The sequence below is a fragment of the Cannabis sativa genome, chromosome 4, assembly GCF_029168945.1.
Source record: "Cannabis sativa cultivar Pink pepper isolate KNU-18-1 chromosome 4, ASM2916894v1, whole genome shotgun sequence".
NCBI classification, from domain to species: Eukaryota; Viridiplantae; Streptophyta; class Magnoliopsida; order Rosales; family Cannabaceae; genus Cannabis; species Cannabis sativa.
This window is the reverse complement of record NC_083604.1, coordinates 54,037,194-54,052,879: the sequence shown is the minus strand read 5'-3', so window position 1 is coordinate 54,052,879 and position 15,686 is coordinate 54,037,194. Positions and strand designations below refer to the sequence as shown.

Below are 15,686 nucleotides of genomic sequence, written 5' to 3'. Positions count from 1 at the left end.
TAATTTAATGTTGGCCCAAAATTAATTAATAAAATTAATTTACAACAAAAAATGTAATTTTCCTATTTAATTAAATATATAAGAAAAATTTCAAATATTTAAGTATGATGATGAAAATCAACTTAAATATTAATTTTCTATTTAATTAAATACACTAGAAAAATACTTCAAGCAAAAATATCACCTATCTAGATTTTCCTTTGACTAATTAATTCAATTTCTAATAATATACTTTAATTCAATTTATTTTAAATTAATCAATAAATGAAAAAATCATTGATTTAAGTTGATCCAAGAATTAATTAAAATAATTAATTTACAACTTAATCTATTTTTCAAGATAAAATTCGAAATTCTAGCATTTAAGAAATGCAATTTCGAAAATTGATTAATAAAATAAAGAAAAAATATATTTTGAAAATTATTTAAATTTAGTTGAAAAATTAAATTTCAACTAAAAATAATTTTCTATTTAATTAAATGTCATGAAAAAGAAATATTTAAGTATGATGATAAAATCAACTTAGATATTTAATTTTCAAATTAATTAAATGTATTAAATTCAAGAAATAAATAATTAAGTGTAGAGAAGGCTTAATTATTAATTTCTAGTTTAATACTAGGAAAAATATACTTAAAATAAATTGTACCAAAATTAATTATTTAAATAATTAATTTCACAATGTATAATATTTTCCTATTTAATATTAGAAATAATAAGTAGTCTAGAAATAATTATCTAGAAAATATCTTATTTGACTAAGTATCTTTTCCACAAAATTTGAAAAAATATCTAATTTAAGTTGTATTAGAAAAAATCTAGAACTTAAATATTTTTCAAATTTAAATTTAATTAAATATCAAAAATTAAGTTGTAACCACTTAATTTGAAAATATTCCATTTTAAGTTAATATTCGAAAAAATATTAACCTAAAAAATATCTAAAATATTCCATTTTAAGTTAATATTCGAAAAGATATTAACTTAAAAAATATCTAAAGAATCTTAATAACCAATGCCTAAAATTCCTCAACTTAATTTTGAAATTTGAAATTCAAAAGATATTCAGATTTAAGTTGGTTAGTTGTAGATAACTAAATATCAACTTAAATAAGAATATTTAATGAAAAATTTAAATTAAGTTCCAGAAAGAATCTAGATGGTTATAATTCTATATTTAATTAAATACAAGAAAATACATATAGTTTAGCTTAGAATAAAAAATTCTTTAAACTATATTTTTCTTAAATTAATTTCAAAATAAATGAAATTAATTATGTTGCTAATCAATTTTATTAGGTTAAACTAGTGTAATTAACCTAGTACAGTTGTTCAAATTAGGCAAATGGGCATTCACAATTGGGGTGGTTTGTGTGAGGGGGTGTTGGGTTCAGTATGTCGTACCCACTTCTATGGCTCCCAACTCTCACACAAGGCCCAAAAGAGAGGAATTTAACCTTAATAAGAACAACTGTTATTAATTGAATAGGCCCAAAAACTAAATGGGCCTAAATAAATTCTATCAATAACTATGATAATTTATTTTAGCAACATTAACCTATATGCATCTATAATAAAATTAAACACATAGGCTCACACAGGCACACTTTGGATGGGTCCTATCATGTTGCTAGGTCATACACAGATGAAAGAAGATTGTAAATTATACCTGTTACAAATTATTATCTTGACCAAGGGAGCCATCAGATCATTAGATCTGGCAAAAAGTAACCATGGCTATTTGCAATCAAGTAATAATAGGTTTTGAAAACTTACACATAAGCTAAAACACATACTCCTGCAACAAGGTTAGTTGGATAGTTGGATGTAGGATTTATTTAATTTTAAATTAAATTTTTAATTTCGAAATAATTAATTAATTAAAAAATAATTTTTCGAAAATTTTAAAAAAAAATTTGAAAAATTCGAAATTTTTAAAAAAAATTTAAAATTAAACCTACAATTTTTGAAAAATTAGGTTTCATCCAACCTAAATATCATTTCAAAATTTGCTAACTACTTTTAAAAATTAAATGTTATTTTAAAAATAAAAATTAAATAAAAATTAGAAAAGATAAATGAAATATCTTTTCAGATTTTAAATTTAATTTAAATAAATAAAATAACAAAATTTAAAAGTTAGCAAAATATCTTATATCTATTTAAAATTACATGATTATAAATATCTTATTTTAAATTTAAATATGGTCAAAATATCTAAAAAGATTTAATTAAAAAATCTTAAAAGATAAGATATTTTTAAAATATCTTAAAAGATAAGATATTTTTAAAATATCTTAAAAGATATTATAAATATCTTAAAAGATATTATAAATATCTTATAAAATCTGACCTTAAATTTAAAAAAAATATAATCAAATTTAAAAATAAGATAGATTTTTAAGCAAAAAGATAAATACTAATTCTATTCAAATTCAAATTAAACTAATATCTTGAATTAAATTAAAAAAAATTAAATTAATTCAAAATGATAATTAGAATTGAATTAGGAATAGTAATAGTATATATACAAAACCATACAAAAAATTGGAAGTTAATTCCATGAAAAAGTATGAAAAATTGAAGAAAAAAGAAAAAATTCGAAACTGTACGGACAGTTCTGCGATCGCAGGAAAATATCAAAGATGTACCGATTTTGTCAAATCTTCAAAAAATCATAACTAATTCAAATAAAATCCAAATTGAGTTCTGTAAAAAGCTAACTTGCTTAATTTTTTCCATACTATCCAATAAAAATAATTCCAGAAACGAAATCACAATTATGTTTTACGAAAATTTCACAAACATCAATCAATCATCAAATAACACTCAATACAACATGATACCATCCAAAGAACATAAAACAATCGTTTTAAAGTCCAAATTTCTTGCAAGTAAATCAATTACCATGGCTCTGAGGCCAGTTGTTGGAATTTTATTTTACCAGGATCTTAGATCTACTCACAAGTATGTTTATTAACATCCTAAATAAGAACTTTCTAAAACGATAAATTAAACACATATAAAGTTTAAGAAACCTTACATTGGGTGCAGCGGAATATAATGACTCCTTCCGTTCAGATATCTAGCCCTTGATTCCTTTCTGTAGCAGAGCATTATCAATATCTGAACCTGGATCTCTTTCTCTGAATATTTGATGCTGAAACTCCTTTGCTGATGATCTTTCTTCACGATCTTCCTCACTATGATTGAGGTATCACTTGATGTGTGTGGGCACTACTCATACACTAAGGATTTCGAAATTTTAAGGAAGAAGAGAGAGAGTGGTCAGGAAAAGATAGGGAGAGAAGGCTCAGTTTTTTCTGATTCAGAAATCTGAAGAAAAGTGTAATTTTCCTGAAGCCTTCACTATCTATTTATAGCATTCCACTAGGGTTAGATTTGAATTATATGGCATTAAAATAATGAAAAAATCAATTTAAAATAGCTACATAGGTGGCCGGCCATAACATTAGTGGATTGGGCCTTGGGCTTTGCAATTTTGCAATTTTAACACCTTTTGTATCTGATTTTCTCAAAAATGCCAATTTCCTAATTCAATCATTTAAATGCCAATTCTAACTATTTAATAACTATAAATAATTATTAAATAATATTGTCATTTATCATATTTATTAATTGAACCATACAAAGTATCATAATTAACAAATATGCCCCTATAAACTCTTTCTTTACAATTTCGCCCTTTCTTAGTGAAAAATTCACAAAAAGACATAGTCTAATTTGAGAATTATAATTGATTAATCAAAACTAATTACATGAGTCTTACAAGCAATATTATCTCAACTAGTGGGGGGACCATGGGTCTATATAACCGAGCTTCCAATAAGTAGATCAAGAATTTAGCACTAAAATTCACTAACTTATTAATTCTTTGTTGAATCCACGCATAGAACTTAGAATTGCACTCTCAGTATATAGAATGCTCTATATGTTCCACCATATAGACACATCATTAGTTATCCATTGTTATAATCCTAATGTGATCAATGATCCTCTATATGAATGATCTACACTGTAAAGGGATTAAACTACCGTTACACCCTACAATGTATTTATTCCTTAAAACACTTGACCCCGTATAAATGATATTTCAGCTTATGTGAAATGAGTACTCCACCATTTATGTTCGTTTGGTCAAGCTCGAAGGAGATCATCCTTTGCTTACTATTCGCCAGATAGAAGCTATAGATTCCATGTTTATGATAGCGCTCCCACTCAATTGCACTACCGTGTTCCCAAAATGTACGTATCACCCTGACCTAAAAGTAGGCTTAACTAACAAATCAAAGAACACGAATAGCCTTTCAAGATTGAGCCTAATCATAACAGGATTAAGATCATTTGATCTAGGATCAACTAGGCGATATTGACTTGAATAGATATTACGGTAAGTTTAATAAATCTAAGTCAAAGTTCAATATCGGTCCCTTCCGATGCATACTCCATGCATCCAACCTGAGCTTTACTTTAACCAATGCTCTGGAAAGAACATAGCACTTCTCCAAATGCAAGTAAACTCTGTTGTAGATTATCATATCAGTAAAACCCTGTGTCTGATAAATCTAGGAAACTTTATTCACATAGTCATGTTTACTTTCCAATGTGTTGACAGCACAATAAACAGGATCAAGTATGTGAAAAGGGTTTCAGATGAATTCATACATTATGTACATATAATCATGTGAACCATGCAACATTAAATGTTATTTCTGATCTATATTAATAAGTAAATCTGATTATATTGAAATGAGTTTTATTTAGGGCATAAAACCCAACAAGTGTCTGAGTGTCCGAGGCTCTCGTCGCTGGATCTCCTAAGGTTTTGCGCCCTCAGCTCAATGTCGTCCTTGTCGTGGCTCGATTCCTTTCAAAATGCCCAGATTACACCGATCTCCGTCCTAAAGCAGTGGTCTTGGAGTTCTTTCGTTCTATTTTGGCTTCATTCAATCGATCGTTTTGGCCGCAAGCATTCAGAACTGATGCGATAATACTTAACTACTTTCCAGTTTTTTTAGGCTGTAGATAAATTGTATAATATTTTTTTATTCAAATAATTTATAAAATAATATCAAATTAATTATGGATATTCTGTTAAAGAATGGTATATTCTGTTTAAACAAACAGATAAACCAAAAAGAATCGTTAAACCAAAAATTGCTGTTAGATAGGCACTTTTAATTTATAAAGATAAAGATATAAATGATCTTTTTACCAGAGAAAATAATTAATAAATAAGAATATGAAAAGATCATTGGTTTAATTATTATAAACTATTTTAATAAAAAAATTTATTAATAAGATTTTTCCCGTTACACTTAGAGTAAAAATGGTATTGACATTGTCATCTAAAAAACTTTTGCGATGTATTAAAGAACTCGTACATAAAATTTATGCATATAAAATTCATTACAATACAGATTAAAAAAAAATCGTTACAAAAATATACAATATCTTTTTTTTTTTTGCTAAATTCATATTAAAAAAAATATTTATCTTTTTGGAATCTTTACCATGGTTCGTCATATGATATTGACTTTAAATTACTCACAAACTATATATTGTAAAACAAATACTTCAATTTTGTTTTGCACAAACTCTCTTAATTCTTTTATTTATTTATTTATTTATTTATTTAAATCTTCTTTTTTTGATGTCAAGTTTTGTCTTGTTGGTATTTAACAATACTTAAAATAAAAAGAAACAAAATATTATCAAAGTTGGATTGATTCCCATATTTCCATGGATACAACATAATTTGTACCCACACACAATATGCAAATATATAAAAAAAAATACATGTTAATATATTGTTGGGATGATATAACTAAACTCACATACATTTAATATTGCGTCGTCTGGAAAATTAAAAATATCTAGATTCTACCACTTTGAAGCTATTGTAACAATTACACTCACAAGAGCTTTTATTTTGATATACATATGTTATTCGAAAGCTCTTATCTTCGTCTTGTTGGAGAAGAGGATGACATTTAATAAATCAGAGACTTATCCAATACATTTTTCTATAAATATAATTTAACTTTAGTTTTTTTATTTTTGTCAGCCCCTGTAGATAAAGACACGATAAGTTAATTAATAGTAACGAATATATATATACTAAAATAAAAGCCAATAACAGACATTGTGGTAAAAAAAATTAGCTCTTTTTTTTTTTATTTCAACTAATAAATTAAATAATTTTAATACTATTTCTGGTTTGATACAAATAATTTATTTTAATGATAGAAAAACCACAAACCTCAATAATCATCAATTTAGTAGAAAACTAAACAAATTGATACAAAGCCAAATATGATTTAAACTAAATACTTTCTAAAAACTCGAAACACTCTGAAAATAAGTATCATAATTGCATAAACCAATTACCAAATAATGAAAAAAAAATTATAAAAATAAAATAAAAGACAAACAAATAAGCAAATAATGAAAATTGCACAGTAAAATAAATAAGAACAACAAATAAATCTCTTACTCATGTCACTTTTTTGAAAGTTTGAGCAGCATAATATTAAATAATGCATTCAACATATGGATACTAAATTGTGAGAACAACTCTGAGTGGCAAACACCAAAAGCAATGTGGCAAACACCAAAAGCAATATCTCTACAATTTCATTTGTGTTCCTCTTTATAAAGCTCTAGTGCCATCAACTTTGGACATTCTTCTGTTTCACAAATTGATGGATTCCAAAAGAAAAAGAAAAAGAAATAATAATTCATAATTTTTGGTAATGAGTATCTCAAATCTATACATACATATCTATATATAGATATTCTTTGTAATTACTTTTATGTTTGATTTAATAATAATAATTCTTTTCACATTCTTGTAACTTTTCACATTCTTATAACATATCTATATAAATATTAAAGAGTAATTAGTATTGTAATAAAATTGAAACATAAATAAATATTAATGTGTAGGAATAGGAATAAAATAATAAATGATTAAATAAAAAATTAAGAAAAATGAGAAAGAATGAGAGAGCAAATAAATTGAAAGAAATGCCATATAAGATGCCATGTCAGCTCTTTAAAGTTTTCCTTTATATATATTGATATAGATATTGATAATAATATAATAATAATAATAATAGTGTAAGTTATAATAATAGAGACTACATAATAGTGTAAGTTATAGAAATAAAAAGACACATTAATTATGTGATAATATATAAAAAATTATAAATAAATTAAAAAAAATTAAAAAATTGAGAAATCAAAGAAGAGGATGAAAAACTCATACAAATTGCCACCTCAACTCCTTAATGCTTTATTGATTTGTATGCAAGTGAAAAACACATAGAGCAAGCATGAAAGGTGCAAGGAAGAATTTGAAGAAGGATAAAATGCAAGTGTTGTCCCTCAAAGGTTCTAATCTCATTGAGGTAATACTTGTAAATAACTTCTACTATGTCCTTTACTCTCTTAGTTTCCATTTTGTAAATACTTGCATTTCACATATTTAAGGTTAAATGCTAGTTATTTCCATTTCACAAACTATTTGAAGTTAAATTATTTCTATTTTGTTGTTTTTATTTTACATATATGAGGTTAAATGCTAGTCGTTTTGTATTTTGAAGTTTGTTTTCATTTTTAATGTGAGTTGTTTCTATTTTTTATGATATTCGTTTTCATTTCATATATATGAGCTACTAGCTACTATTTTTTTGTAAAGTAGATTGTCGATAACTTAATTGATTTATCTTTTGTATATGTATACAGTGATAGCAATATATATATATATATATGTTATTTGCTTGGTACTTTTCTAAAAAACAAGGACATACCAATTAATTTTGATGTTGGCGTTCATAGAATTACGCTGTCTTTTTTGCTTTATTCTCATGCAAAAGCGAAACAAGTTTTAGGATATGAGAGTGAATCTGTGTACATATGTTGGGCTCCTGCACCTTGCATGGCTTTGGAGGAAAAGGAAAAGGCAACTAGAAAGAGAAAGGGAAAGGGCTATAAATAATGTAGTTTGTTGTTAGTTTTAAACATGTAATGTGAAGAACCAATTTTTGATGCAACCTTATCAGAAACACAAAAAAAAAAAAAAAAAAACTGATTGTAAAAAAAGATTGCAAATTTTTTATTTATATAATGTAATATTTATTTAATAGTATCCATTTTAAGTATATTAATTCCTATGGAAAGGCTATTTTTTAAGAAAAAAAAATCCTATGGAAAGGCTTGTACTTAATGGTTTCCATTTGATAAGTTTATAGTTTCCATTCCAATGCAAATTTAATTGACCTAAGTATAAGCTTAAATCTTGTAAAAAAATATTATTACCTTTCAAATCTTTGAATCCATACATATGATTTTTTTACTTGCAGCATTCTTCAGATTGCAAAACATATGAAATAGTATCACCTTATACTGGAGTATCATTTTTTGAATGAGACATTTTAGATATTCATTTTAATTAAGAGACGGTGTCATTTTGTCTCATGAAATTATTTTATTAATTAATGATGCAATATCATGATACTTGGAGGTACAATTAATATTAAATGCATATATAAGAAACCACCCATAAGAATTTCTATTAAGAATAAATAATGTGAAACAAGAAACTATCATTTTTTATGATTTTTATTTCTATTTTTTATGATATTTGTTTTCATTTCACATATAGTTATTCTCATTTAATAAACTATAATTTTCATTTAAAGATTAGATTATTTCTATTTTTGAGGTGTTATACCCGAAATTTGGCTGGAGGTCACGTGTCAAGGTAAAGGAAATGTGAATCGGTGTCATATTTTTTTATGGAATAACTCATTAATTTCATAAGTATCAGAGTATGTTTGTAACCCGCTGACTGTAAGGTTATAGGCAAAGAATCAATGTACGAACTGGTACTTAGTGTATTAACGAGAAATCATATACTGCTAAAGGAGAATAGCGAGGCACCAGGGAAGAGTAATACATACCTTAGCTTATAATAAGCAAACCAAGTGTAAATGTCAGATCGACTCGAAGAACAAGAATGCGAGATGACCATCTTGTTGGAAATATTTTACCAGGATCTAGATTTACTAACAAGTATGTTTCATTAACACCCTAATATGAATTCTAAACAATGAAATAAACACATATAAAGTTTAGGAAATCTTACATTGGGTGCAGCGGAATATAATGACTCATTCCGTTCAGATCTCTAGCCCTTGATTCCTTTCTGTAGCAGAACATAATCAAGATCTGAACATGGATCTCTTTCTCTCCTTCCTTTGATGTTGATTCTCCTTCTTGTTGTTTGGAATCTCCTACAGTCTTACACACTATGATTGAGATACCACTTTATGTGTGTGGGCACTCACTCATTCACCCAAGGTTCGAAAAATTGAAGAGGGAAAGAGAAGAAGAAGTGGCGGCTAGGGTAAATAGAAAGAGGCTCAGTTTTCATCTGACAAAGTTAAGTGTGAATGAGGGTCATCACTATCTATTTATAGGTAACCACCTAGATTTAAGTTAGAATTATTTGGCATTAAAATAATAAAAAAAATAAATGATAAAATCCATTAAGTGTGGCCGGCCATGGGCTTTGGATAATGGGCCTCACTTATGCAATTTTGCTATTTTATCATGTCTGCATCTCATTTTCTCAAAAATACCAATTTTCAAATTCAACCATTTAAATGTCAATTCTAATTATTTAATAACTAAAAATTAATTATTAAATAATATTTTTATTTAATATATTTATTAACTAGGGAACAAAGCCGCGCCTCGCGCGGGTTCGACCCAAGTTTTGTAAATTTTATTTTACGGATTAAGTGATGTAATGTAAAATATAATATTTTGATATTTATATTATAAATAAAGGAAAATTAGAAAATTAGAAATGTAAATTATTATTTTAAATATGTAAAAAGGGGCTAAAATTAACATATGAAATAAATTTGCTTGTGTCTTTACAATAAAATAAATGAAAAAAAATTATAAGTTTAACAAACATTACATTTAAACAAAAAATGTATGTCTTCTCCATAGGTGAATGTATGATAACAGTTGCGAAAGGGACCACACAACATTTTTTGTAAGCTGTAATTGATGAATTATGTAGAATATTAGTGATTGAAGTTTTCTATCTAAATAATTAGGTAAAATCATTAATTTGAACAAATTATGTAAAGATGAAATTTGTACCTTAAATTGTAATGTGAGAATAGGAGGTGATGATCCATAAGACTAATCTTTTCCATACTGAAATATTTGCTTGTGTTACTATCTTTCTTGATGATAAATATAAACAATGTGCATATTAAAAAAGAAATTGTGAAAATGTGATACTTTTGTTTTGGGGGATGATGAGTGAGTGTTTTGAAATACTTCTTTGTAGACGATATTCTTGATTAAAATTGGCTCTTCTACTTCATCATCAGCGTTTATTATAATCAATCCTTCTCTTGAAGTTACTCGAGACACTGCGACATATAATTGGCCATGAGTGAATACTTGCTTAGGGAGGTACAATCCGACATATTTAAGCGATTGTCCTTGACTTTTATTGATTGTCATGGCAAAGCAAGGTGCTAAAGGAAGTTGCCTTCTATTGAGCTTGAATGGCCACTTGGATTCATTTGGGGACATGATTATTCTTGGAATAGTTACATTTTCACCAATATTTGTTCCAGAGATTATATTTGCTCTAATTGACCATTTACCAAGACGGGTGACAATCAATCTTGTGCCATTGCATAAACCTTTTTTTTGATTTAGATTTCTGAGGAGCATTACAGGGGCGCCTTCCTTTAGGTGTATGTCATGATTGGGGATGCCATTAAATTTCAAACTATGCAAAAACTCAGTTGGATACAAAAGATCCTCTTCATTTGTGTTTATACTTGCTTTGCATATACTGTCTGAGCTAAAATAGGTCATCCCTTCTCCTGGTATCATATTCATAATTATCTCATTCAACTCATGGACCATTTCATTTTTTGGCGTTAGTATTGCTCTTTCTTTCAAATATGTCGGGTCACTATAATTATGCAATAGTGAAGGGTAGATAGCTTCGACTATAGAATTCATGGGATGATTAGATGGTCTTCTGTAGATGTCTGAAGGAATTTTGATAAATTCCCTATTAATGTCATGATATTATGAACCATCCCCAATTTGCAACAACCATTTATCAAAAGAAGCTATTTTAGCAACCTCATCCTCATTGACATTTCCATTATAAAGCCTCATATTTTGCTTCAGCTCATATATTTTAAAAAAGGGATAATTGCGGCAAAAGTCCCCAAAAACTTGAGGTTGATACCGATTAGTCCTCAACCTCAAAAATTGGCAGTGAAAATACCCAAGGTGGACAAAGTTGTTTGTCCGTTCATACTCAGTCCGTTAGTGAGACTAACGGGACACGTGGACGCACCAGATTTAATCCCCTTTTTTATTTTTAATTTTCCCCTAAAATATAAAAGTATTAACTAAAAAAAATTAATAAAACCTAAAAAAATAAATAAAACAAATTAATATAACAAATTAATTAAACAAATTAATTTAAAACCTGAAAACATTTCAAAAAAAAAAAAAAAAAAAAACTTCATTACAGAAGTAAAAACCAAACACACTGAAAACATGAAGCCCTAAATCAAACCTAAATCCCTAAATCCCTAGGTCGAAGGTTTAAGAACGACGATGATGGACGAAGCTTAACAACAACGAAGCTTGGACGAAGGTTGAGAAGAATGGATGGGGAAGGTTCGTACAGTAGTTCTGGTGTCAATAATAGAAGGTTGAGAGTAGCTGGTGGTTCAAACCATGAAAGGGAACCTCAAAATTGCTACTGTGGTATCCCGTGGATTGCAAGAACATCGAACACAGAGGCAAACCCAGGTCGTCGTTTCAGGAGGTGCAGATTTTCAAGTGTAAGGATTTAATTTTTGAATTATCCCTACATCATATAAATTGAACTTAGAACCTTATGTGTGCAGCAGCTTATTTTTCAACTTTCGATATTATTTTTCACGGTTTGTTCAACTTTAGAGCAACACTAACTTGAAGATGATCAAGTTAGACATAATATGTATTTTGTTGTGAAAATTCAGTGTTTTGTGAATAATGGATCTTTTACTTGATCCCACCACATCTATATTTTACTTTTACTTTCAAAATATATTAAATTAGTTAAAAATGAGCAATTGAAGTTTGCAGAATGTTGGCTTGCTTATATAGCAAATGAAAGGTTTAGCCAGATTAAGTACAAATATATGTAATACACTTGAATTCAACTGTCTTCACTTGTGTTCACTCAGTAGTTATTTGTCATTATTTTTTCAGGCTGATGGAGGATGTAAGTTCTTTGAATGGATGGATGTTGAATCTTGTGGAAGGTGCAGAGAAATAATTCCAGGACTTTTGAGAAAGATAACCAAACTTGAAGATCAATTGATGTTGTATGAAGCAAATGAACATTTGCAAGCAAATCAAGATTTGGGAAAGGTTCATGGTTGTGATTGTGGGCACATATGGGTACTGAGAAATTAGAGAAAAATTCGATGATTACTTGTGTATTTGTTTTTGTAAGTTATCTGGTGAAGTAGTGCTAATCTCTATGTAATGGCAATTTTCAATTTTATGTAATGGTAGTATGTAATGGACATGGCACTTGTATTGCCATTGTTAATGGAATGTATTTTTGGTACAATATGTGGTACTGGTACTGGTTTTGGTACAATATGTAATGGTATTATGTAATGGACATGGCACTTGTATTGTCATTGTTAATTGAATGTATTTTTGTCAAGTATGTGGTACTGGTTTTGGTGTGTGTACAACAAAAGTTGTTAATGGAATGTATTTTTCAGACAATATGGCAATGCATTACTGAAATTGTAGTTTTAGTACAATTAGAACTATGTCATTTGAAGCAAAACCTGTAATTTGATTTTTGGTAATGCAATATCACAAAAACAGTATATAAACCTGTAATCAAGAACTTCATACAACAAAATATTGAACTATTAAGACAATACCCTTTAAAAAAGCACAAGGCAATGTTCTAATTCAGTGATCAAAGCACAAAGCAGTAGGCAATGTGATCAAAAAGATCATACAATATTACATTCACTACTGATACCATTAAAAATGCACAAAGGCAATGTTTTAAGTCTGTCATCAAAGCACAAAGCACTAGGCAATGTGATAAAAAAGATCATAAAACATAACATTCACTACTAATAATATGCCATCTAAGGTGTTCACAAAATATGGCCTTAATTACTATGACATAAGCCAAAATACAATACAAAAGTTGAGTAGTGCAGCAACTAATTTGCAGATGATGGTGGTTGAGTGTTTCTTGATTCCCTTTCTTGCTGCTTGGTTCTCCTCATGTTCCTCTTAACAATTTGAGGATCTGGATTCTTTTTGGGAGGACGACCCATCTTTTTCTTCTGGGGAGGTTCCTGATACCATGATAAATGTTAGGTTATATGTATACCATGGAAAAATCAATACAAAGTTAATTGACATTAATGAAATAATATACCTTCTCCTGTACTGGTTGTTTGCAAGTGGTCTTTGTATGGCCTGGTTTTTTGCAATTAGAACAGTTGTTAGACTGCCCGAATCTCCTCATTTTAGTTACACCAGGTGGAGGTTCATCTACTTCTCTTCTCCTTGATTTCTTGGGCTGCCGCTGTAGAACAGTTTCTGCTGGTGGAAGGATTGGATTCAGGCCTTTATTAGGCCAATGTTCAGGACCAGGCATAGGTGCAATTGACCCTTCATAAGTTGCTAAGAAGGCTTCTTTCTTGTAACATTCAGCAAGAAAATCATACTCACTGAGGTTGGAATACCGTATGCAAGCTAATGCATGACCACAGGGAATACCTGTGAGGTCATAAGATCTGCAAGAGCATGTTTTGGTCTCCAAATTTGTTGTTTCCACCTGGCCAGTAGACACTGTCACTTGGAACAAGCCTCCAACAGATTTTGTACACTGACATTTCATTGCTAACTTCCTATTCTTCTGCAGGATATCAAAGATTCTCTTCCCAACTGGTTTTGTCCACTTACTAACACTTTCTCTTTGCTTTCTCATTCTATCCATCAGCCAGTATCTTACATACTCTAACAGAGTTATGATTTCCTTGTCTCTTCCATCTAGTATGGCTGAGTTGAAACTCTCACAGAGATTATTTAGCAACATATCACACTTACTGAAAGTCCTAAAGTGGGACTTGGTCCATTCAGATGGTGACTTTTTGGACAACCATTCAAAAGCTGCTGCATTAGTCTCCTTTAGTTCATCCATTCTCCTTTTGAATTCTTCCACTGTTGTAGCTCTAGCACAAACCCATAATTGTTGCTTCAACAACAATCCAGGGAACTCCTTCTTGAAGTTGGCATAAAGATGCCTAACACAAAAACGTATTTCAGAACCTTCATAAATTTCTGCTACAGCCCTTTCCAGCCCCTTCTGCCTGTCTGAAATGAATGTGAACAATCTTGTGTCTTGTACATCTAGGTCCTCTTTCAGTAGTTGCACAAACCAAGTCCAACTATCAGTGTTTTCCTTCTCAACAACAACATATGCAAGAGGAAACATGTTGTTGTTTGCATCTATACCAATGGCTACAAGCAACATACCCCTGCAATACCCTTTCAAAAAGCAACCATCTAACCCGATGATGGGCCTACAGAACTTGAAACCAGCTTTACATGCTGCAAGGCATATGTAAACCATCTCGAAATACCTTACATCATCCACTAAGCTTGTTCTGATGAAAGTTGTGCTACCAGGATTCAGTTTCACTAATATAGCACAATAATCATGCAGAATAGCATATTGATCTTTAACGGTTCCATGTATCTTGGTCATTGCTTTGTTCTTAGCTCGATAAAAAGTCCAGGAGGAAAGTTTGGAGTACTTACCCTCAAGATTTGCTTTCTTGAAATCACCAAAAGACATGGCTGGATTTGCTCTGAACTTCTCCAAGAACTCTTTTGCAATCCAATTAGCATCTACCAGCCTGTTCTCCCATAAAATTCCACAGTTGTGTTCTTCCTCAAATTTGTTGATTCGCATTGTAGTGCAATCATCTCTCATCCTTCGAGCATACATTAACCATTTGCAGCCTTCTCCTTGGCATACAATTCTAATTCTTAACCTATCATTGTGAATATACTTGTACTGCCTGTCAATGCTGATGAAATGCTCCTTCAATGCTTCCCTCAAGTGCTCAACAGTAGGGAATTCCATTCCCAACTCAAACTTGATGTTCTCAGGCTTGAAGTGTGGATCAAACTCAATGTGTTTCTTTTTAAGCACTGGTCCATCTTCTTCATCACTAACCAAGCTGACCAAATCATCATCCTCTTCATATCCTCCACCATCATCATCATCTTGGTAAGCTTGACTGCATAGATCATTGACTGACCCCCACCATTGGCTAGGGTCAGTTGCTCCTTCTTCTGCTAATTCAGGATCTTGGGTATCTGCAGCATATTCCTCTTCCAAAAAATCTTCCTCTTCCACTGATTGGTTTTTTTTCTTCTTGGTTGGTGTTTTGGATGGTGTTTGTCTTGTTCTCTTTCTGGTTTGGGTTGGTGTTTTGGTTTGTGTTTCTCTTCCTCTTTTTCTGCTTTGGGTTGGTGTTTTGGTTGGTGTTTCTCTTGG

At 29.6% G+C, this 15,686-nt stretch overlaps 1 protein-coding gene across 1 annotated transcript; it reads left to right on the top strand.

Moving 5' to 3' along the window:
* Positions 1-11,295: 11,295 nt before the first annotated feature.
* On the top strand, positions 11,296-12,893 carry LOC115713281 (uncharacterized). The gene is made up of 4 exons (XM_030641762.2): positions 11,296-11,931; positions 12,344-12,535; positions 12,653-12,722; positions 12,811-12,893. The coding sequence occupies exons 1-4, from the start codon at positions 11,752-11,754 to the stop codon at positions 12,891-12,893; spliced, it is 525 nt and encodes a 174-aa protein (XP_030497622.2). The 5' UTR covers positions 11,296-11,751.
* Positions 12,894-15,686: the final 2,793 nt, after the last annotated feature.

Coding starts and splice junctions, on each gene's coding strand:
- LOC115713281 (XM_030641762.2), top strand. CDS start 11,752: ATGGATGGGGAAGGTTCGTACAGTAGTTCTGGTGTCAATAATAGAAGG. Junction 12,536..12,652: donor GTGATTGTGGGCACATATGG/GTACTGAGAAAT, acceptor ATGTAATGGTAG/TATGTAATGGACATGGCACT. Junction 12,723..12,810: donor TGGTACAATATGTGGTACTG/GTACTGGTTTTG, acceptor ATTTTTGTCAAG/TATGTGGTACTGGTTTTGGT.